This window comes from Trichechus manatus, unplaced genomic scaffold (genome assembly GCF_000243295.1).
Source record: "Trichechus manatus latirostris isolate Lorelei unplaced genomic scaffold, TriManLat1.0 scaffold00035, whole genome shotgun sequence".
In the NCBI taxonomy this organism is placed as follows: domain Eukaryota; kingdom Metazoa; phylum Chordata; class Mammalia; order Sirenia; family Trichechidae; genus Trichechus; species Trichechus manatus.
Window position 1 is genome coordinate 15,068,668 of NW_004443971.1, and position 22,229 is coordinate 15,090,896.

Consider the following 22,229-nt stretch of genomic DNA (forward strand, 5'->3'; position numbering starts at 1 on the left):
TGCAGTTCTACTCCGAAATTCACGGGGTTGCCATGAGTTGGAATAGACTCGTCGGCAGCTGGTTTAGTTTTTATTTTCATTTTTTTAATCTCTAAAGCGGTGACCTCACGAGTGTTGAAGTATAATTGTGCTCGATAGAGTTTTCAATGGCTGATTTTTCAGAAGTAGATCCCCAGGCTTTTATTCCAAGTCACTTCTGGGTGGACTTGAACTTCCAACCTTTTGGTTAGCAGCTGAGAGCATTAACCACCTGGGTCTTCATGAGTTGGAGTTGACTCAATGGCAGCTGGCTATCTCTAAAGTGATGGAAGACTCCCGCATCAAAAACCTCATCTGGAAGAAGAGGGTTTGATGGTGATTTCATCTGGCTGCCAGGAGCCCTGGTGGCACAGTGGTTAAGTGCTCAGCTGCTAACAGAAAGGCTGGCATTTCAAACCGACGAGCTACTCTTCGGGAGAAAGATGTGGCAATCTGCTTCTCTGAAGATTATAGCCTTGGAAACCCTATGGGGCAGTTCTACTCTGTCCTATACCAAAACCCGTTGCCGTCGAGTCTATTCTGACTCATAGCGACCCTATAGGACAGAGTAGAACTGCCCCATGGAGTTTCCGAGGATCGCCTGGTGGATTCGAACTGCCAACCTTTTGGTTAGCAGCCATAACACTTGACCACTCCGCCACCAGGGTTTCCACTCTGTCCTATAGAGTAGCTATAAGTCAGCATTGACTTGACAGCAATGGGAATGGGCTCATCTGGCTAAATTAACCCTGCCCTCCATCTGCCACGCCCACTCAGACTCCCAAGCCTTTTCCAGGGACTGGAATATCTGAACTGGGCCTTCAGCACAAGAGAGTAGAGGGAATAGCAAACGGGAAGCTTTGGAATGAGGCAGACATTCCTGCCTGGGACCACCTCCTCTGTCCAATGTCAGATGTCCATCCCATAACTCACAAGGCAGGGGACTGTCCCCGAGCCTCCCCACTCCATCATGGCGGACCAACTGGGCATTAGGGCTATTGGGCTGTGGCAGAGAGAACTTCCCCTGGGAACCAAGAGATGCTGAAATTGGTCTTGACTGTGGCACTTGAGCAAGTCACTTGCTCTTTCTGGGCCTCGCTTCCTCTTCTGTAAAAAGAGGAGTTGGCCTCTCTACACCCCAATGACCTCATACAGCTCCAGCATCGTCGTATGGTTGTGTGATTACAATAACACATTGCTGATGGCATTCAGAGAAGTCCAACTTCCCTTCTCCAGAGAGAGGGCTCGGCTCACGAGGAAGAAGGGCTCACATCAAAGGCTTCCCACCGCCTCCTTTACTGCCTGCCTCAGGGTCATCACAGAATCCTTCCCTGATCCCTGAGAGGTAAGCCCCAGGCATCCCCACTCTCATAAGCTCCATGTGCAGGCTAGACTCCTGAGGGGACCGCACCCTGTAAGTGACATCCGGGGTCTCTGCCTTGTGGCCCCCTGAGCCTCTGACTTACTGTAAGTGCTTGTTGAATGCAGGCAGCGGTGCCTCTCTGTGTCCCAGAAGCTGCCCCTCTGGAAAGGCTACCTTCACCAGGAGAAGACTGGAGGCAATCGCAGAGCCCAGACACCCAGAACTAGCTTTCAGGGAAAGCGAGGCTGCAGCCACACATGCCCCATCGGGACCCTGGGCTGCTGATGGCCAGTCTCACTCCCCTCCCGCCATCCTGCCCACTTCAATCCTCCTTCCCAGCACTTGACAGGCTGGCGTTTGCTTGGCTTTCACTCCATGAGTGGGTATTTCTCACCAAAGGGCAGGTGTGGGTCAGCCAGCTGATTCTGGATGCAGAGTCTGGGGTGGTGACAAACAGCTCCACAGAACCCAGGGGAGGCCTCCTGCTGGGAGAAGCTCACACTGGACCTCGCCCCTTCTGAGAGGCAATTGGTCTGCAGTGCCGTCCACCTCCCTCGAAGTCATCTGGATGAAGCAATTCTTCTCCACTCCTCCCTCAACGCCCTGCCCCTGCCTCTCACACACTCTTCTCTGTGTGCTGGGTGTGGTGGGATCTCTCACCACGAAGGCAGGGTGGACAAGGTGACCTCTGAAATGCATATAATTCTAAAACCCAGTCCCCATGTCCCTGTGGGGACTCTGGTGATGATAAGTGTGGGTGGGCCAAGAGCTCTCGGCCCTTCCAGGCAGCTCCTGAGGGTATTCTCTAAGATCCACCTGTAATCAGGGGTCAGACAGCCCCATTCCTACCTTAACTCGCTTTGTGTGACTCCCCCGTGAGGGTGAAGCTGCCTCACGCTAGCCAGCACTGCTTCTCAGGCAGAAGGCAAGCGTCACTTGGGGATGAGGCAGCATGGGAGCGGAGGGGTCCGGAGACATTACATACCTGTAGTCACACCTTGCAGTATGCCAGATAACCAAGGGGTTCAGGTAAGCTCTGTCTATAAGATTCCCATGTCCACAATAGAATCCCATATTCCCCTCTCCTGACATTGGGATGTCTGGCTGGTAAGTAACACCCTCTGAAAGTCAAGTTCAACAGCAAGAAAATGGAGCTTCTCAATGAGTGCAATGGTGATAGCTCTGAAGGCTTCCACTGCTCCACCTGGTCCCCTGACTTGTCTAGAACTCACTTCTTCTGGGAAGCCTTCCCTGATGAACTCCACCTGGTCCCATCGCCCCTGGTGGGTCATCCTCTCTGTAAAGGGGCAGGGTAACTGAAGTCATTTCTCCACCAACATGTGCTTTGGGAATCATATTTCTTCTTTGCTCAGGATCTTGGGCACCGGGCACTGCTCAGGCTAGGGCTGGGCCTAACTGGACTGAGCTGGCCCTTTCGGTCAGCCAGCTCTTGTCCCCTGCCCACCCTTATGGTGAAGGTGCTCAGATGCCTGGTGTCTACAGGCTGAACTTCCCCATTTACCTGCAGAATGGAACCAGAATTTTACTCCACCAGGTCCTCCTCCTGCCCAAAGAGCTCCCTGGCAGTGGGTAAACTAGGGAAGAAACAGGAGCCAAGTGCAGCTCCAGAACACTCCAAGGCCATCTCTTTGAGGAGGATTCTTGGTCCTAAAGAAGGCGAGGGAAGGTGACCCGACACCCAGCTGACCCCATAGAATCACTCCCTATCCTCCTAACCAAGCGTTTCCCTTCTACTGTTCTTTTCAGATGGGCGCATACACTTCAAGCAAAACGCCTGTTCAATTTCTGCATCATTCCAAGAGCATTTGCTCACCCCTAGGACCCGAAGGTCAAAGGTCAAATGTCTCAGAGCTTATACTGCTTTCCTAATATACAAGCAATACAAGCTGTCTGTCCACATAGCTTGTCTCATTTTATGCCAGTGTTTCAGGGTGTGTAACCAGACCCGGAGGGAAAGTGTCTCAGAAAATCTACCACTCAGATGATCAGCTTCCCTGGATGCTGCCTCCCTTTGCTATCTCACCTGATTCGCTCTGTGTCATAGGGGCAACCCAAGCTTTCTCACCTACAACAGCTTTGAAAATGGAGGCAGTTCCTTCATTATTATATGTGGAACTCTTTCTCCAATGGAGACAGGCAAACCTTTGCCAGGATGACTCATCCTCTTCCACCTCCAGGCTTTCAAACAGGGCACACCCACTGCACCTGAAGCATTCTTTCTCTTCTTCTCAGCCAAGCCCTCTCCCTACATTCAAAACCTTACACAAAAATCAGCTTCTCCTGGAGCTGGCCCCACCCAGCTCTGAGCACTCCAAGCCCTCCAGCAGAATCTGTAGTCAGCACTCTGTCCAACTGCTGTGCTCACTCTGGGCTGGCTTGTGTGTTTCTTGGAGTGTGGTTTCTGTACATTCTGTGTGTGTGTGTGTATATACACCTATGTACCCTTCTCTCAGAAAGCAGGGCCTGGGTCTTCCCAATCAAGCTGGGAACTCCCTGAAGCAAGGGATCTTCTGCTTCCACTAGATCCTCACCCTACTTCTCACTCCATAGAGAAAGCTCTCAGGACATTGCCTACCCGGCCAATAGGCTGCCCACAAGGGCAAAGGTCATCTGAAGCCCCCCCCCACTTCTTACCCCCCCCCCCACAAATCCTTCTCTCTGTCTAGTCAGGAGGACTTGTTGCAGGGTTAGCTGCTCTAGAGGTGTATATATGGCTGAATCTGTCCTCCACAGGGCCGATCTCACTTCTAGCTTCTTTTCTACACTTGAATAAAGCCCACCTGTCCCTCAACAGGAAACCCTGGTGGTGTAGTGGTTAAGAGTTATGGCTGCTAACCAAAAAGTCAGCAGTTCAAATCCACCAGGTGCTCCTTGGAAACTCTATGGGGCAGTTCTACTCTGTCCTATAGGGTCGCTATGAGTCGGAATCAACTCCACGGCAATGGGTTTTTTGGTTTGGTCCCTCAGGATGAAAGCTCATTATCTTTCAACCTTGAAAACACCTTCTACTTCACCCACTGAAATCTCTCCCACCCATGTATCCAGTAAGGCCAAGTCTACAAACAAAAACCAAATCAGTTGCCGTCAAGTAGAGTCCGACTCATAGCTACCCTATAGGACAGAGTAGAACTGTCTATGGCCAGAAGAATTTAAATTAGATAACACGAAGTATAGCCATGGAAGACACTTCTGAGCCAAACTCCTTCTGAGATTTTCAAGAGTGGGCAGGAGTTGTGTTTGTGGGATGGTTCAGGTGCTTTGGAGGAGGAGAACACCAGGCATCCCTCCCACTCCCACTGCCCAGCCTGCTGGGGGCACTTTGGACATGCCTCCCCTATTCTGGAGTTTCTACGAGCCTGAAGAGGGCAAGGAGTTCAGCACAACCTCACCAGGCACTCTGGTGTGGTTCTTACCCTCTTCTTAGGCACGTGTACACAACAGAAATGCTGCAACGAATTGGGCTGCTCTGGCCTGCACTCTTTCCTCTCCCTCACCAGCACACGTGACTCCCACCAGCTCTGCTGGGACGTGTGCAAGTCCAGCTCCGCCGGAATCCTGCTCCTTTCTGATGATCCGTTTGTGGCCACCGCTAACCCTAAGGATTGGGTAGGGGTAGGAGAAGGATCCTATGGGGACAGGATTGGCACAGAGGGGCAGGGTGGGCCTGAACAAAACTCAGTCACCTGACCAGGGGTCCAGAGTTAAATACAGTCACCAACAACTACTGCATCGGATGTGTGTGTGTGTGTGTGTGTGTGTGTGTGTATGAGAGACAGAGCAGGTGTGCGTGTCAGTATGTGGGTGTGATCTCCACGCTGGATCTATATGTGAGTGAGGAGTGGGGACTAGAACAGTGGTTCTCGAACTTTGCTACACATCAGAATTGCCTGAAAAGCTTTTCAAAAAGTCCTGATGCCCAGACAGTCCCCTATCCTGTTCTACTTAAACCAGAATCTCCGTGGGCGAGACTCAGGAATTAGCATTCAAAAAAAATTCCTCGGTGATTACAGGGTATAGCCTAGTTTGAGGACAGTGAATTAGAAGGTTTCTGTTGTTGTTGTTTTTAATATTTAAATGTTTACAAGAGAGAAAAGATGGAGTGATACGCCTTGAGGGGAGGAGTCTTTTGCGGCAAATGGTTTGTAAATGCAGGGAATTATACAATTTATTCACAAAGACTGTTAACGTGGCAAAACCCTTCAGAGATGATCTAACCCAACTTCTTATAGTTGCAGAGACCCTGAGAGAAACAGCGACTTGCTCAAGATGGCACATCAGTCAGTGGCAGACCCAGATTACAGCTCAAGTCTGCTGACACCAGGCAAGGCTCCTGCCACAGCACAGCTGTGAGTGTGTGTGCAATTGTGTGCGTTGTGTGTAGGTGTGTATGTGCGCACGTGTGTGTGTGCATACGTGCGCATGTGTGTGGTATATGCATGTGGAGAATTTCATATCAGAATATCTAACATTCTTCCATTTTATTTTTTTCAAACATCACATATCTTCTAAGCGGTCACACCCCACTGCAGAAGTACTTCCCAGATTTTTAACGTTGAACAATTGGCTTATCGGTATTTACAATTCGATGTGTGGGAAGAATGATTTATATTATTATTATTTTTTTCAATCTCTGCCAATGAGCTTAGCAAAGGAGTAGGATCCAGGGAAACATCATTTGCTATGAAACACCCTGGGGTACTCAGCATTTTTGCATGTGTTGTAACAGGCCAAGGAAATTCTGCCTAAAACCCCAACTTCAAGCCAAGATACGTTGTAAAGAAACAAGGATTGCTTCATTTGGAGTCTAATTAGTATGTTTTGCTGCTGGAACAAAGCTAAAGCACAAGCTCTCGTCACCATCTCCCATCATAGCTTGGTCCAGAGAAAACAAATTGAGGAGTGATGTTTGCTCACCGTCCGTGGTCAGGACAGGACAACTTTCAAGAGAGAAGAATGAGCAGAACCTTCACTCAGGCAGAGTGAGCCAATGAAGGACGGGGCTCCTGAGTGAGGAGCTTCGCCCATGCTCCGCTGCAGAGCTCCCACAAGCCTGCCACGAGTGACGAAGAGATGAAGGAATGAAGGAAAGGGAGACAGGCACCTCCCCTAGCCTAATGTCACCCCCCAACTCCTGTCTCAGACAAGAGAGAAATAGAGGTTTGGCCATTTTAGATGGGAAATGTTACTTCTGAGAAGAAAAGAGGATGGACCCACACTTGTCTAAGCGGGCAACGCGACAAAAATTAGTGTGCGGATTTCCCTAGAATGAGAAGTAAAATGACAAACAGAGCTCATTCAATTACACTCTGTGTGTGACGTGAGGCAGGGGGTGTTTGAGGTTCCATCAGAGATTCGGGGTAAGCTTTAGGAAGAGAAGCCAAGAAGAGTTATAAAGACCCTGATGTGGAGAAGGGGTTCCTTTTGGGCTGGATAAACAGTGTGCCAGCACTTCACCCCCATACAGAGAAGCTCATTATCAACCCTGGAGGGACCTCCCCAGCCTCAGGGAAGTCAAGTTTCCCCAGCAAGAATCTCTGCTGAGCAGCCAGGTCTCTTTCATTTTCCTCTGCTTCATACACAGTCTGACTTCCCCTGGGAAGAAAAGCACCCCAGGCACCCTGATGTACACAGGGACACCCTGAAGTCATGGGAAATAATCCTTAGGGGCCAGCTCCAGATGGGTAGGCAAGCTCAGAGAAGCCTCTTCCTGAAAGTCCCCAAGCCACAGAGAGACCCTACCTCCCTCCTCCAGGGCTGCCTGACCAGGGCCAGGAGTCGTGTCTGATCTGCTGCATTCAGGGAGGGAGGGCATGGGTAGAGATGGGCATTTGGTGCCAGGCTCCTCCATGGGGCTCCTTCTTCCAGCCTTTGGTGGTTCAATTCCCCCTCACTGACCTGACAGAACAGAACTCTGGTGGGGAGGGCTCTGAGGAAAAGACAATGCTATTGCCAGAGGTGAGGGTGGCCTGTTCCTGAGGGAACCCCCACTGCCTGTCCTTTACAGGGTACAGGAGCAGCGGACACTCTGATGGCAGCCTATGGGGTGTGGCTAGTCATCTTTAGGGCAGGGGTTCTTAAGTAGCGGGGCCCTGGATGGGATTCAGGAGGACCAAAAGGATCAAACACACCAGGGATATTGACTCTTAACTCTCTGGGGAGACTAAAGGAAAGTTCGAGTCTGTCCAGGGGATGAGGGGAATAGCCTGGGGTATGGTCCTTCCACCAAGAGTTTGGCTGCTAACCAAAAATGCTCGGCAGTTCGAATCCACCAGCGGCTCCTTGGAAACCCTATGGGGCAGTTCTACTCTGTCCTATAGGGTCGCTATGAGTAGGAATCGACCTGGTGGCATCAGGGTTGCTTTTTTTTTTTTTTAAATGGTCGTTCCACAGCCCCCAGCTCACCCCTATCAGGAACCAGAGGAGGCCCAGTGGATGGAGACCAATATGAAAAATTTTTGAGAGCAGGGTGAGTGAAGCCAGCCATGGTGCCAAACGGAATGCTTGAGTGGTTCTGATGGAAAGGACTGGAAATCTGATGAAAATGAAGCCAGATAAACTAGAAACACCAGCTCCAAGTGGCCGAACCACCTCTTACAGCTAGGATGCCGTTGGGGAACCGGACCCCCTTTGGGAACCTCCCCAGAAGCTGAAGGTAGAGGGTACATGCCCACAGGGTAAGTCCTTGGAGAGCCCCATTTCTGGAGAGGTATGCATTGGCCAGTGGAGCCAACCCTCACCTGGCTGAAGCCCCCTGGGGGACACTGGGGTGGAGATGTGAAAAGGGAACTAAGGAGACTCCATTAGGTAGATGTTACCCACAAACACAAATGCCAGAAACAGAGCACCCCAGAAAAACAGATGCTCAGTCAATATCCCGAAGGGGTGCTTGGGGCATCTGAAGCCAGTGTGAGCTTTTCTGGAGCTGTGAGATAGGAGCTCAGGCTAGGGACGGAGTGGGAGGGGAAGGGGACAGGTAAGGCTTGTTCAGGGAAGACAGTAGGTTGATTTGAACTGTGCTCTGGATTATGGCCAGAAATGGGAGCACTTGCTATTCCAAACCTCCTTCCAAAAAAGGCTCATAAGCAGCTACCAAGGCACAACATAAAAAGGAAGGAGGCAAACACTCTGGAGCTGTGACCTTGGGTGGACATCTGGTGTGAGGGCAGCCAGGAGCCCAGCAAGGACAAAGGGCACACACACAACAGCCTTGAGGTGTCTCTTCCCTGTTCACTACTCTGCTACCACCACCTTTCATGAGGGACTTGCTCAATAAATAAATCTTAGTTGACCTGAACTACTGTGCCCACAGGGTGGCCGTGAGTCGGAATCGAACTGATGGCAACTAACAACAACACTTTGCAGGCTGCAGAGTCCTTGTTAGCATTTTACTAAATTCAGCAGAATGAAATAATAATAATAAAATAACAACAAAAAAATCTTTTTTAAAAATAAATAAAAATCATAGGTTTACTAATTTGTGTGTAATTCTTACTGGGAATTCTTTGTATTGAAGTATCCGGTCTGAAAAGTCCCCACAAACGACCCTGTCGGGTTCTTCACCTTCCTTCTCTAGTTTCGGGGTTCTTATCCCTTTTTCCCCGCCACCTCCAGTCTGAGGGCCTTAGTACTCAAAGAGGCTGCAACCCGGGGGACTGAGGCCCAGCACCCAGATTGGAAAAGTGCCCATGAAGATTCTGCGGGGATACTCCCTGGGCCCAGTGGGATGCCCATCCCGACACTCCCATTCCCTACTCTGTCCAGGACGCTGTTCCTACTTAAGCTGGGTGTGCTAAGGGAAATTAGTGGGAGAGGAGGTTTCCGTGTTAGACACGAGAGAAAGAGGGGATCTCTCACCCCTTTTCCATCGTCAACGAGCGCACTAGCCCAGCGTGACCTTCGGTCCACACTTGCCTCCTCCAGATTGAGGTTCCTGCTGATGTGCATTGGAGCTCCAGAGGCTTGTCCCAGCTCCCCACCACCACCTCCTCGTCCCACAGCGCCTTTCCTGAGCCCGCACTCCGACCTCAGTAACCCCTCGCCACACTCTGCCGCCAGGCACTGGCCCCACCCGGACAGGGATCCGGCTTGACTGAGGGCGCAACAGAACGCGAAGCCCAGGAAGGGGACCGGAAGGAGGCGCATAACCTCAGCCAGCCCTGGGGCCGGAGACAGGATAGGACGCGGGACTGGTCCCCCTTCCTTCTCCAGAGCAGCTCTCGGGGAAGGAAAGTCCTCCAGGTCCCGAAGAACGACCCTGCGGAGGACCCTCAGCCTCCGGCGCGCTGGAGAGCCACCCACTCCGCGCCCAGTGGCGCGCCCATCCCGGCGGCACTACGCGCTCCGTCTGAACCGGCGGGGGCGCGGGGTTGGGGGGGCTGGGCTGCGCGCACTACCCTGCTCCGGCCGGCAACCCCTCTGCCATCTGCACCCCCGGGGCGCGCACGCGCCCTGGCCCTCCGCGGGCGGTAGGCGCGCGAGAGGGACGCCCCGCCCGCTCGGGCGCCGGACCTTTACCTCGGTTGGAGTGGCTCAGAGTGGACGACTGCGAAGACTTGGACTTCTGCCGCTTGACGGTCATCATCACCTGCTCCTGCACGCGCTGCCTGCCCGACGTGCCCGTCTTCATCTTTTGATCCGACGGCAAAGCCAGAGTCGAGTTGTCCTGGTCTTGGAAGCATTCGTACGCCAAGGCAGTCTTGAGTGGTGAGTGGATCATGGTGGCGGGGGGCGCGCGCGGGCTGGGTCTGGACGAGCAGAGAGACGGGGGACGTGAGGTGCAGCCGGCGCGGCAGGCAAGCGGAGCGTGATCTTCTCACTCTTAGCGGCTCCCTATGGCCATAGAATGAATGGTCCTCGTGAGGGCTCCCGGCAACTGCTCCTGGCGCCTCCACCCTGGCTCGTCCCTCTCCTGCCACTGACAGGGCCCGCCCTTTGTCAGACTGGATATACTACCCCTGCCCTGCACCACCCACTCCACTCGGTTGCGCGCAGCCGCCGCTCAGACGCGGGGCTGCAGGGCACTGCCGCTGCGGGAGCGAGCGCTCTTGGGGGGCAGGGCTGTGCGTCCTGCGTGTGGGGCCGTGGGTATCTGCCCTCGCTCTTCCTTTATCTCCCTTCGTGTTACCTCCCGCTCACAGGAAACGTCGCAGGCGGTGAGGCCCCGGGGAGACGCCCCTCTGTCCTGTTCCTGCCGGCTCATGGAGAAAATATGTGCTCAACTCAGGAACCGAAAGAGCTCTCTCCCTCAACCTTCCCCCCACCCCCTTCACACTGAGCTCTTGGCTGAGGCCAGCTGTCTGAGGGGGCTCCCAAACTGGTGGCGGAGGCACAGTCCTTGCCCAAAGGGAGTGCCCAATCTTACGGAGACAACCTGTTCTCCTGTAAGGCAGCCTCCAGTCCGAAGAGAGTGAGGTGGAGTCATGAAGCCCACACTAGGGACCACAGTCTTGGGATACAAAACCGCAGAGTTGTACACCTGCCATGAGTGGGTATGACCAGGAATAACACCTTGCCGGTAGTAGATTGGAAACCTTGGTGGCGTAGTGGTTAAGTGCTATGCTGCTAACCAAAAGGTTGGCAGTTCAAATCCTCCAGGCGCTCCTTGGAAACTTTATGGGCAGTTCTACTCTGTCCTATAAGGCCGCTATGAGTCAGAATCCACTCCATGGCAACGGGTTTGGTTTGTTTGTTTTAGCAGCAGATTCTCTCTGAAACCCCATTCTTAGCGCCTATAAAAAATGTTTTCGAATGGATGAATCAAGGAGTGCTACCTAATGTAAGGCAAATTAACTTTGTCTTGTCCATAAGACTACCCGACTGTGGCTATCTTATTCTAGGACTGTCACTGTTGTTGTTAGTTGCCATTGAGTCAATTCTGACTCATGGTGTCCCCATGTGTGCAGAGTAGAACGCGCCATGGTGTTTACAAGATTGTGTTCTTTAGGAAGCAGATCGTCAGGCCTGTCTTCCCAGGTCCCTCTGGATAGGCTTGAATTGCCAACCCTTTGGCTAGTAGTTGAGCACTTAACCAGGTGCACCACAACCAAGTGCATTCTCTTATGCACACAATATCCCTGTGGGCACATATGCAATGATACTTTTTTCATGTAGGTAGCATCCTCCTGAAGCACAGAGGTAGCCCACACCAGTAAATTTGGTATGTAACAGGAGCTGAGTAGTTTTTAAGCTGCTTCAGTGGAATCTTTCTAAAAGATACAGCCTGCCTTGCCTCCTTAAGCAAAAGATGCTGAACATACTTGACACACTTTTTGATGACTCAGGTTCTCACCCTGGAAATCCATTGTCAACTGTGGAGTAGTGTAGTCCAGTCAGCTTCTTGTTTTCAGGTCTCCTCCAGCTGTGTTATGCTATCAGCTACCTGGTGGTGCAAACAGTTGAGCGCTGGGCTGCCAACTGGCAAGTTGGCAGTTCAAACCCACCCAGCCATTCCGAGGAAGAAAAGACCTGGCAATCTGCTTCCATGAAGATTACAGCCAAGAAACCCCTATGGGGCAGTTGTACTCTGTCACATGGGGTTGCTATGAGTAGGATTCGACTTGTTGGCACCCCACAACATCACTTCTGCGATCATGTGTAGTTGTCACTCACAGCTCACATGCCTTATTTTAGTTTGCCCTTCTAATCCACAGAGGGAGGGAAAATCAGACATCTATGCTCATTAGGAATTATATGTCGTGGAAGGATCAAGAGTGTGATAAGGGACCATACAAGGGGCCCAAGAAGTGAGGGTTACCTTCAAGGAGCCCCAGCTTTTCCCAGGGTGCCTTCCCGGTAACCAGATGCAGAGTGGATTGTTGTAAAGCAGATCATAGTTTCCGAGAGAAACAGTTTCATAACTGAGGGTTGTGTTCCCAAGAACTCAGCGTCAAAATTAACCAGAGATGGGACAAACAACAAGCCATAAATACAAAGGTTCAGCACCTTTAAGCCTCTATCGTGACTTAAAATTTTAAGATTCTGCTTCCAGCCATGGACTGTCCCGGCTTCACAGAGCCTTGGACATTGACCAGCTCAGCCTCTGCATTTTACTGCTGAGGAGAGGAAGTGGCTGGCCTGCAGTCACCCAGTTAACACGTGGGACAGCCTCCATTCTAACAAGGCCTGGTGACTCTTAGTCCAGTGCTCTTTCTACCACATTATCTGGCCTCCCTTATAAAAGTCCTATAAAATGGGCATTAAAGTATAGTGCATGCCAATTATGTAAGGGCCTCAATGCACTATAAAGTATACTTGACAGCACATAAAAATACAGCTGTATCACATTTGGTCTATCTAAAACCTAATACGCTAGCTATAATAAGTATTAATTCTTTAAATAATGATGATTTTGCTATCTTCTAGGATGTAGAAGGAGCCCTGGTGGTGTAGTGGTTAAGAGCTCAGCTGCTAACCAAAAGGTCAACAGTTCGAATCCACCAGCCGCTCCTTGGAAACCCTATAGGGCAGTTCTACTCTGTCCTGTAGGGTCGCTATGAGTCGGAATTGACTTGACAGCAAGAGGTTTGGTTTGGTTTAGGATGTAGAAGGGCCCTAAAGCAGGTGATTGGAGTAGCCCATATTGCTATAAAAGGCACATCCAAGAAAGCAGAAACTGATTATCTTCAAAATTGTTTCAAATGAAGTTCAGTTGTTCTAGCAGCTTCTCTATTATTTTGATATTGATATTATTTGGAAGACTGAAGAAGAATTGATGTCTTTGAATTATGGTGTTGGTGAAGAATATTGAATATACCATGGACTGCTAGAGAATGAACAAATCTGTCTTGGAAGAAGTACAGCCAGAATGCTCCTTAGAAGCAAGGATGATGGATGTCATCTCACGTACTTTGGATATGTTATCAGGAGGGACCAGTCCCTGTAGAAGGACGTTATGCTTGGTAAAGTAGAGGGTCAGCAGAAAAGAGGAAGACCCTCAACTAGATGGATTGATACAGTGGCTGCAACAGCAGGCTCAAGCATAACAACAATTGTAAGGATGACACAGGACTGGGCAGTGTTTCATTCTGTTGTACATAGGGTCGCTATGAGTTGTAGTTGACTCAACAGCACCTAACAACAACATTATTTTGATATAGTATAGCAATAACCAACATTTCCTATGCTCTTAAATGTGCCAGGCATGGTTCTGGACCCTTTACATGGACCGTCTCACTCAATCCCTCAAAATGACCTTATGAGGTAGATACTGTTTCCATCATCCCTCTTTTTCAGGTAAGAAAACTGAGGCACAGTGAGGTCACCCAGCTGGTAAGAGGGCGAAGTACAAGCAGCCTGGCTCCAGAGTCTGGGACCTTAATGGTGATGTCAGGCTGTCTCCTCAGGGATTTTCCTGTGGCAAGCAGTGGGCTCCAAACTCTTCCATGGATCAATCTCTTAATAGCATCCATTTCCATCACATGGCATGAAAGTCACACCAGCTAGGGTTCTGTTCCAGTTGGTCACTAACTAACTTTATGATCCTAGACAAGTCCCTCCCCCAGGCTCCCTGCACCAAATCTGTAAAGTGAGGGGGTAGACTCGATGGTTCCAAAGTCTGCCCTGGCACTGTTGTTGTTGTTAGTTGCCACTGAGTCAATTCCAACTTATAGCTACTCCATGTGCAACATAAGGAAACATTACCTGATCCTGTGCCATCTTCAGGATCATTGGTATGCTTGAGTTCATTGTTGCAGCTATTGTGTAGTGCCTTCCAACCCGGGGGGTTCATCTTCCAGCACTATATCGGACAATATTCTTGTGATCCATAAGGTTTTCACTGTCTAACTTTCAGAAGTAGATGTCCAGGTCTTTCTTCCTATTCTATCTTAGCCTGCAAGCTCCACTGAAACCTGTCCACCATGGATGACGCTGCTGGTATTTGAAATAACAGTGGCATAGCTTCCAGTATCACAGCAACACACAAGCCGCCACAATAGGACAAACTGACAAATATCACAATAGGTGGTAGACCCTAGCCCTGATACTCTGTGATTCTGACGTCAGTTATGGGGATTTGTAGAGCAGGAGAATCTTGAATCAGATTCTCTGGACAATATTTTCTTTGCCTCCCCCTTGTCCTTCCTACTCCCAGCATCAAAGGAAAGGAAGTCTGAAACTGGACAGAGGGAGTGCTGACCACCTGTTGAGCCATTGCTGTGCATGGCATACATTATTTCATATCATCCTCCCATTAACCCCTCGAGGAGGTGTTATTATCCCCATTCTGCAGATGAGGAAACACACTCAGAAAGGTTACATCAGTGGTGAAGGCTGCGTTTGAACCAAGGCCTGACTTCTGACCTGGGAGAAGGAGAGGAAGTGGCAGTCACGTCATGCGTTTTTGGCCAAAGTGAGGGAGGTATATGCAAGCTGGAAGGATTGATTGCATTGGGGGCTTAAGTGTATGGTTTTGAGCTAGGAGGCCAGAGCTATCTCCTTCATCTCTCTTCTGCCTGCCTGAGCCTCACCCCATGTGGGGCCCTGCCTCAGCAGCAGGCCAGAGAAGAGGGTAACACTCATGAAGTGAAGGATGGAGGTCCACTAGGCATGTCACATGAGCTGAGCTCTGAAATGGCATGCTTTCAGGAGACCGTCAGGACGCATATTTAGATGGTGAAAAGGTTCTACTGGTTACGAGTTAATTTGAGTTTGCAAGTTGTGGGGGTGCTCTGGGGAAAGCTTCCTGAAAGAAGTTAATTTTGACTCAGGTCTGAAACAAGATGAGTAAATGTTCATCCTTGGAATCATTGGGATGAATGAATATGAATGAGCTTCTACCTCTCTTTGCTGTCTTCCCTACAGCTTTGTGTGACCCAGATTCCAACTCTCAGTCAGTCAAGGCTCCGAGTCTTTATGAACATAAAACATCTGGTGACTGCAATGTTCGCTACAGAACGGGACGTCTACTCATTTATCCAACAAGTATTTATTGAGCATCTAAAACAGACCCTGTTTTAGGCACTGAGGGCACAGTGGTGAAGAAGACAAAGTTCTTACCCTTATAGAGCTCGCCTTCTGGAGATGAGTGGAGGAGGGGAAGGCTTAGCAGCCCAGGTAAAGGCTGAGAGGTCTCCTTGCTCCGTTTCCAACCCCCCAGGTGAGGGGTCACCTCTACCTTGCCCCATACTGCCACAGACACCCTCGAGGAATGAACAGGGCAAGAAGTAGTAACTCTCACGATAGGATGGCCCCACCGTATTCAGCCCAGTCCCCCTGTTCCAGGCCCCTTTGGACGGCCTGGACAGCTGCCATGGGGCCAGCTCCCCACGTCGAGCCTTTTCTAGCTGAGTTCCTTTGGTCAGACTGCAGACTCAATGGCTGCCCATCTTAGGAACTTTATAAGCTTCCTTGATGAGCCATGCTACCCCCTCCCCAATTTCTAAATACAACAAACAACTACCAGTTGCCATTGGGTTGACTCCAACTCATGGCGACCCCACGTGTGCCAGAGTAGAACCGTGCTCCAGACAGTTTTCAATGGCTGATTTTTGAAAGTAGATCGCCAGGTCTTTCTTTCAAGGTGCCTCTGGTGCCTGCAGCCTTTCAGTTAGCAGCCAAGCGTGTTAACCATTTGCACCACCCAGGGACTCCATTCTCTAAATAACCCCTGTGTTTTCTTCCTTATCATTTTGTTTCTTACCAGCCCTCAGCCCACTCGCCCCATGCTGATGCCTGCCTCTTGCCTTTGCTGTATGCTTTTCCCTCTGCTTAGGATACCCTCGTTCAGTCACTTAAATATGTATTAAGCACCTAAATGGGCTAGATAACCATTTCAGTCCCTAGAGACACAATGACGCAAAAAGACAGGCTTGGATCCTGCTCTCACAGGGCTTACATTCTAATGGGGCGGACACAGAGTAAACTTGTAAGTGAATTAACAGAATGATTTGAGATTGTGTTAAGTGCTGTGGAGGAGACAAATGGAGGCTGATAGGGAATACAGATGGGGACTTCAGCCCTGGTGGTCAGGGAGTGACGGTTTGGCTGAGACCTGAAGCCTGAGAGGTAGCTGCCCATCTCAGGATGGGGAGAAGGTGCTCCATGCAGGGGGAACAGGGGGCGTGAAAGCCAGGAGCCTGGCGTGTTCTTGGAACTGAAAGACTGGTTGTGGCAGTGGTATAGCAGAGAGGGGAGGTGGGCACAAGGTGGGGTACAGAGCAGGCAGTCAGCTGTCCTATACAGCTTTTCTGCAATGATGCAAAAGTTCTGGATCTGCACTGGCTATTTAAATCAATTAAAATGAAATGAAATAAAACATTCAGTTCCTTAGACACACCTTCCAAGCACTCAATAGCCACATGTGGCTGGTGGTCACTGTATTGGACACAGCAGGACCATGCAGGGCCTTCTAGACCTCTGTGTAGGGTTTGAATGTTATTCGAAGAGTAATGTCCTATTCAAGTGGTCTTAAAGACAAGACCCGCCCCCCACCCCCTGTCTTCCTGCCCCTTGTCGATCTTATTTATTCCCCAAACTAAATACTCCTGCCTGGGACTCTTTGTAACTGGCACCTCCTTTTGTTATCTGTTATAGCCCTTGTCACACTTCATCATATTCACGTTTATATGACCTTGAGCAGCCTGAGGGACTGACGTATTCGTTTCTGTCCCCTTACTGTCCATATTACTGGTATACACTGGGTGCTCAATAAAGGCTTATTCTGTCAAACTGAACCTGCCCTCTTACTCCAGAGCCATGCCCCAGGCCTCTGCTAGGTCTCCTGGGTAACTTGGACTCAGGGCACCTGGTGAAGCCTTTGCCTTGCTAAGAGCCAGTTTCTCCTAAGACTTTTGTCCTCTCCCCGCTGCTGGTAAGGTAACCCCAGAGACACGGGCGGCCACTACGTGGGGGTGCCATGAGCGCACAGGGAATCCACCTGTCTCACTTCCTAGGGGACATTTACATCAGGAAGTCAGGGTTCATTCAGCCCCCTGCTCAGTCCTGGTCATCTCTGGAAAAACAAATCAAGGAAGCCACATCCACAAGGATTTGTATAAACACTGCCTTATAGACGCCCTGTGGTGGCCACTTTTGGAATCCTGGAGTCTTGCTGATCTCACGGTACCATGGCTAGGAGTGGACCAGACTCCTACCCTGACTCCTGGTGTCACCCTAGGTGTGGACACCTGCTACAGGTACCATTGTGCCTGGCAGGTACAGAAGGTATCCAGCCATGGACGGGAGAAATGGGGCGAACAGAGGGGATGGGAATAGCAGAGGCTGCTCCCCAAGCCCTTGGACAAGCACCCCAGTTAGGGGTTGTGTCGTGTGACCACGGATCCCCCTATCCATTAGGGCTGGGGCTAGAGGAGCTGCTGTGCTCTGGAAGGAGATGTGGGGGAAGGCCTGGCAGTGGGAGGAGACAGAGCGAGCAAAGGGGCTGAGGCGCAGAGGCCTGGAGAGGAGGCCTGGCTGAGTCCACAGCTTGCTGAGCTAGGCCAGCTCAGGGCGAGGCCAGGGCGTGCATCTCGGGATCCTCCACAGCCAGCCTCTCTTAGAGCTGCCCTTCCCATCTCTCTGGGCGGGGAGGGCGGGGTGGTGGGCTGGGGAGGGGAGGAAGGTGATGAATAACACAGCAGTGACCCAGCCCCTTGCAGCCCAGCTGCTGTCAGCACTAGATCCGCACTGCGCCCTGCCCCTGTGCCAACTCAAAATTCCAGTTCTGTCCACTCGACATTGGCATAACCTGGGTCCTGCCTTCCCATCTGTCCTCTCCCCCAGCCAGGAGGGTTTTTTCTTCTTCTTCTTTTATATGTATATAATATATATAACAAAACATTTGCCAGTTCAACAATGTTCACAGGTACAATTCGGTGACGTTGATCACGTTCATCATGTGTGTAACCATTACCACTGTTTCCAGATTATTCCACCACCATTAACAGAAACCCAGAGCCTCCTAAGCAGTGACTCCCGACCCCACCCCAACCTGGTAGAACAAATCAACTCTGGTTTCTATACATTTGCCTGTTTCATGTAAATGAGATCATACAGTAGTTGCCCGTTTGCGACTGGCTTATTTCATGCAGCATAGTGTTTTCAGGGTTCACCCATGTTGTGGCGTGTACGGGGATTTCACTGCTCTTTGTGGCTGAGTAATATTCCATCGTGTGGATATACCACATTTTGTTTATCCATTCATCCACTGATGGATATTTCGGTTGTTTCTACCTTTTGGCAATTGTGAAAAGTGCTGCATCCATCAGGTTTCTGTGAGTGCTGCTGCTTTCAGTTCTCTTGGGTGTATACCAGGAGTGCTGATTTCAACCTTCCGATGGGACCAGGGCTCCAGGCCTGAGCCCCAGTCTCAGGATCCTGCTCAGCCTGCAGTTCTCTGCAGGACCAAAGGCCGCTTTGGTTCAGATTCCAGGGCGGTCTTGGGGAGACAGCCCAGGAGAATAAGAGCAGGGGCTTGGGAGTCAACAGACCAGGTCTGCACCCCAGCTTTGCTACCACTAGCTGTGTGACCTTGGGCAAACCACTTAACCTCTCTGTACCTCAGTTTCCTCTTTGTAATGCCTGTCTCACAGGGTCTTCATGATCCATAAATGAGGTGTTATGTACGAAATGTCTAGCTCAGCCCTTGGTACATTGTTGTTACTGTCAGCTGCTGTTGAGTTGGCCCCTGACTCATGGTGACTTCATGCACAGTGGAACGAAATGCTGCTGGTCCTGCACTATCCCCAGGATTGGTTGCAGATTGAACTGTTGTGATCCATAGGTTTTTCATTGGCTAATTTTCAGACATAGATCACCAGGCCTTTCTTCCTAGTCTGTCTTAGTCTGGAAGCTCCGCTGAAACCTGTTCAGCATCATAGCAACACAAAAGCCTCTTCTGACAGATGAGCCGTGGATGCGCATGAGGTGCGCTGGCTGGGAATGGAACCTGGTCTCCCACATGCAAGGCAAGAGTTCTACCACTGAACCACCGCTGCCCCCGGTACACTGTAGGTCCTTAATAATACGCAGAACTTCCATTCGTCCTCCAGCAGCACCTCCTAGCCTCCTAGCTATCTGCTCTCTCTTCTAGGACTCTCCACTTTCATATGTTATCCAGGGCCAAATTCCCAACACATGCCTTTGCTCTTTGATCTCAGAGCCTTCAAACACTCCTTGCCTTCCTGCCCAGTGAGGCCATACCTCCTTCCAGACTCTGCTCAAAGCCTCTCTTCGTCTGGTCCAGCACTTTTGTTTACAACTGTGGCTCTGTCATTATAACCTTGGAAACCTCAAATTTTGGACCTCAGAGACCGCCTAGTCCAGGACTTTTCAGAAGAGGTAGCTGAGTGCAGAGAGGCACAGCGACATGGCCTTCCGAAGGTCTGCACCCCAGGTGTCTGGGCCCTGCCTCCACCAGCACACCGGGTTATGTGCTGTCTTCCTGATTTGGTGGGTGGATGAGGGAGGGAGCTGGGTGACCAGCTTAAGGCTTAAAAAGGGAAGCTGAGGCTAGAGAGGTGTTTAGGAGGCGGCTTCTGGAGAAGCTGCCCCTGCTGCCCTGTGCTGGAAGAGTCCCTAGCATTTGAAGGTGGAGCAGCAGGCCAGGGAAAGGCCGTGGGAGCTGCAGAGATGGCAGGAGCTTGGGGTGTGTGCCCAAGGAGCTGAGCAGGCCCCTGTGCTCTCTCTCACAGCCACCTGCCCAGCCCCAGCCCCAGCCCTGCACAGCCCCCATGGTAATTTGATGAGTCACCCACCCGCGCCTGCAGATAGGGCAGTCACACCCAGGGCAGCTGGCACCCTGGATGGTGTTTCTGCTCCGAGCTGCTGGGCAGGCAGCCTGCCAGGCCATGGATGGGCATTTATGGGGAGCCAAGATGCTCCAAGGCCTTGGGCCAGGCTAAGAATGTGCTGAGTGGCAGAGCCTCCTGTCTGCACTGCCCCAGTGCCACAGCCAAGCCTTCCATGGAAAGCCCGGGCCGAGGTGTCTTATTAGAACCTCCAATAGCAAGCAAGGGGCCTGGCGTCTCCCAGTCCTGTGCTCAGTGGGGCCCTGGGCTTCAGGTGACTTGCAGAGGGTTTGTAGTCTCCCACCAACTGGGCCTGAGCTGGGTGCCATCATTTGTCACTCATGGTTCCCTCTGCTTGGCATGCTGCCTTGTCTGTTCAAATCCTATCTGCCCAACAGAAGTGCTACCACCGCCCTAAAAGCCCTCCCAGATGTCCCCGGTGGGAAGAAACTCTGCCCTCCCCTGAATTCCCAGAGTAATCTGTGCTCTCTTGTGCCACGTAGCACATACGCTTTTCTCCCCGCTGCATTACAAGCTCTTTTCATCACCAGCAGGCCTAGAACACCGCCCTGAATATCGAAAGGGGTCAATCAATGCTTATGGAATTGATTTACATTCCATCTCTGTGGAAGCTTTTGGTGCTTTTCTGTCCCCACCTTGCCCCTACCCTCCTTCCTGGCCGTATCACCATACGAGAGGACACCCACCACACCTCAGCTTCAAGCCCTGCTGGTGGCTGGGGCTGGGCCTGGGCCCACTTTGACAAAGTGCTCTCCAGAATTGGTGGGTTCCACGACACCTTGACCCTCCAGCCATCTCTGATCTCAGCTCTTCACTCTCCATAGCAGCTGCCAAGGGAGCAGGCTGGAGGGGCAGGGCAGCCAGGCCTGGACCCAGGAGCTCAGAGGGAACCTGCGTCTCTCACTCCTTTCCCAGGGGAACTCCAGGCATAGCTCTGCATCTGCTGGTCCTGGCCTTGGACTGGTTTGCTCTGGAAGGCCAGAAGCCCACCCCAAGGAAGACTGCGTATCGCCTCTATGGGGAGGAGTCTGCCCTCCATCCCACTGTCTTGGAAGAATTGATCAGCCAAGCAGGGACCACTGGGATTGGGTTGGCAAGGGGGGTCAGCTCAGGACTCTGGGTGCCCCTGAGCCTCAGCTTAAAGCAGACATGTGTATCCCCCTGCTCTCAGTTCCAGAATCCAGGCTAGGGATGGGGACAGTGGGTAATGTGACACTAGAGGCAGAATTTGGAGACCTTTTAGGGGCCAGGGAGTACTGGAGACCACAGAAACAGGGAAGACAGTTTGAGGTCCAGGGCAAAGAGTCTTGCTCTTATTGCTACAAAGGGAAATCATATGAGGACTCTCAGAAAAAATGAATACTTGTTACGGATTGAGTTACATCCCCCTAAAAGATATATTAAAGTGCTAACCCCCAGTACCTATGAACATGAAGGTGTTATCAGTTAACACAGGGTCACACTGGAGTAGGGTGGGCCACCAGAAGTTGGAAGAGGCATGGAACAGATTCACCCTCAGAGCTTCTAGAAGGAACCAATCCTGCTGACACCTTGATTTCAGGCTTCAGGCTTTCAGAGCTGTGAGGGAATAAATCTCGGATGTTTTAAGCCACCCGGTTTGTGGTGATTGGTGCGGCGGTGCTCAGAAGCCAATACAGACACTACCCCCGAAACTCAGTCATTTGGCACGAGCTGCTGGCCGCTCTCAGCAAACCCACTCAGCACATGGCTTGGTGGGGGTGTGAGACCCATAACTGGGGGTGGAGGGACAACATCAGAATGACACAGCCCCACGGCAATGGTCCCACGCAAGGACTGAGCTGGCCCCCACACAGCACGGACCCCCAACCTTCCCCCTCCATTCCTCCCTGTCACCACCTGACTTTCCATTCGGTTTCGCTCCATACCAAGAAAAGAATGATGCCCCCAATGGCTCTGGGAAAAGTAAAGCGGCCGTGGGCAACGTCATCTCTCCACTGGGAGGAATTTATGAAGCCAGTTATGCCTCTGCCAGGAAGTCGGAGGGGCTGAGCTTCTAGTAACTGCCCGGCCTCTCAGCCCTAGCAGCCCATCATTTTCAT

At 51.3% G+C, this 22,229-nt stretch overlaps 1 protein-coding gene across 1 annotated transcript in view; it reads right to left on the reverse strand.

Moving 5' to 3' along the window:
* Positions 1–10,254, reverse strand: part of PKP1 (plakophilin 1) — a 47,834-nt gene extending 37,580 nt beyond the window's left edge. The window contains exon 1 of the mRNA XM_004375307.1: positions 9,917–10,254. Within this exon, the coding sequence (XP_004375364.1) occupies positions 9,917–10,118 (202 nt within the window). The 5' untranslated portion in view covers positions 10,119–10,254. The remainder of the gene's footprint in view (positions 1–9,916) is intronic.
* Between the last annotated feature and the right edge of the window lie 11,975 nt (positions 10,255–22,229).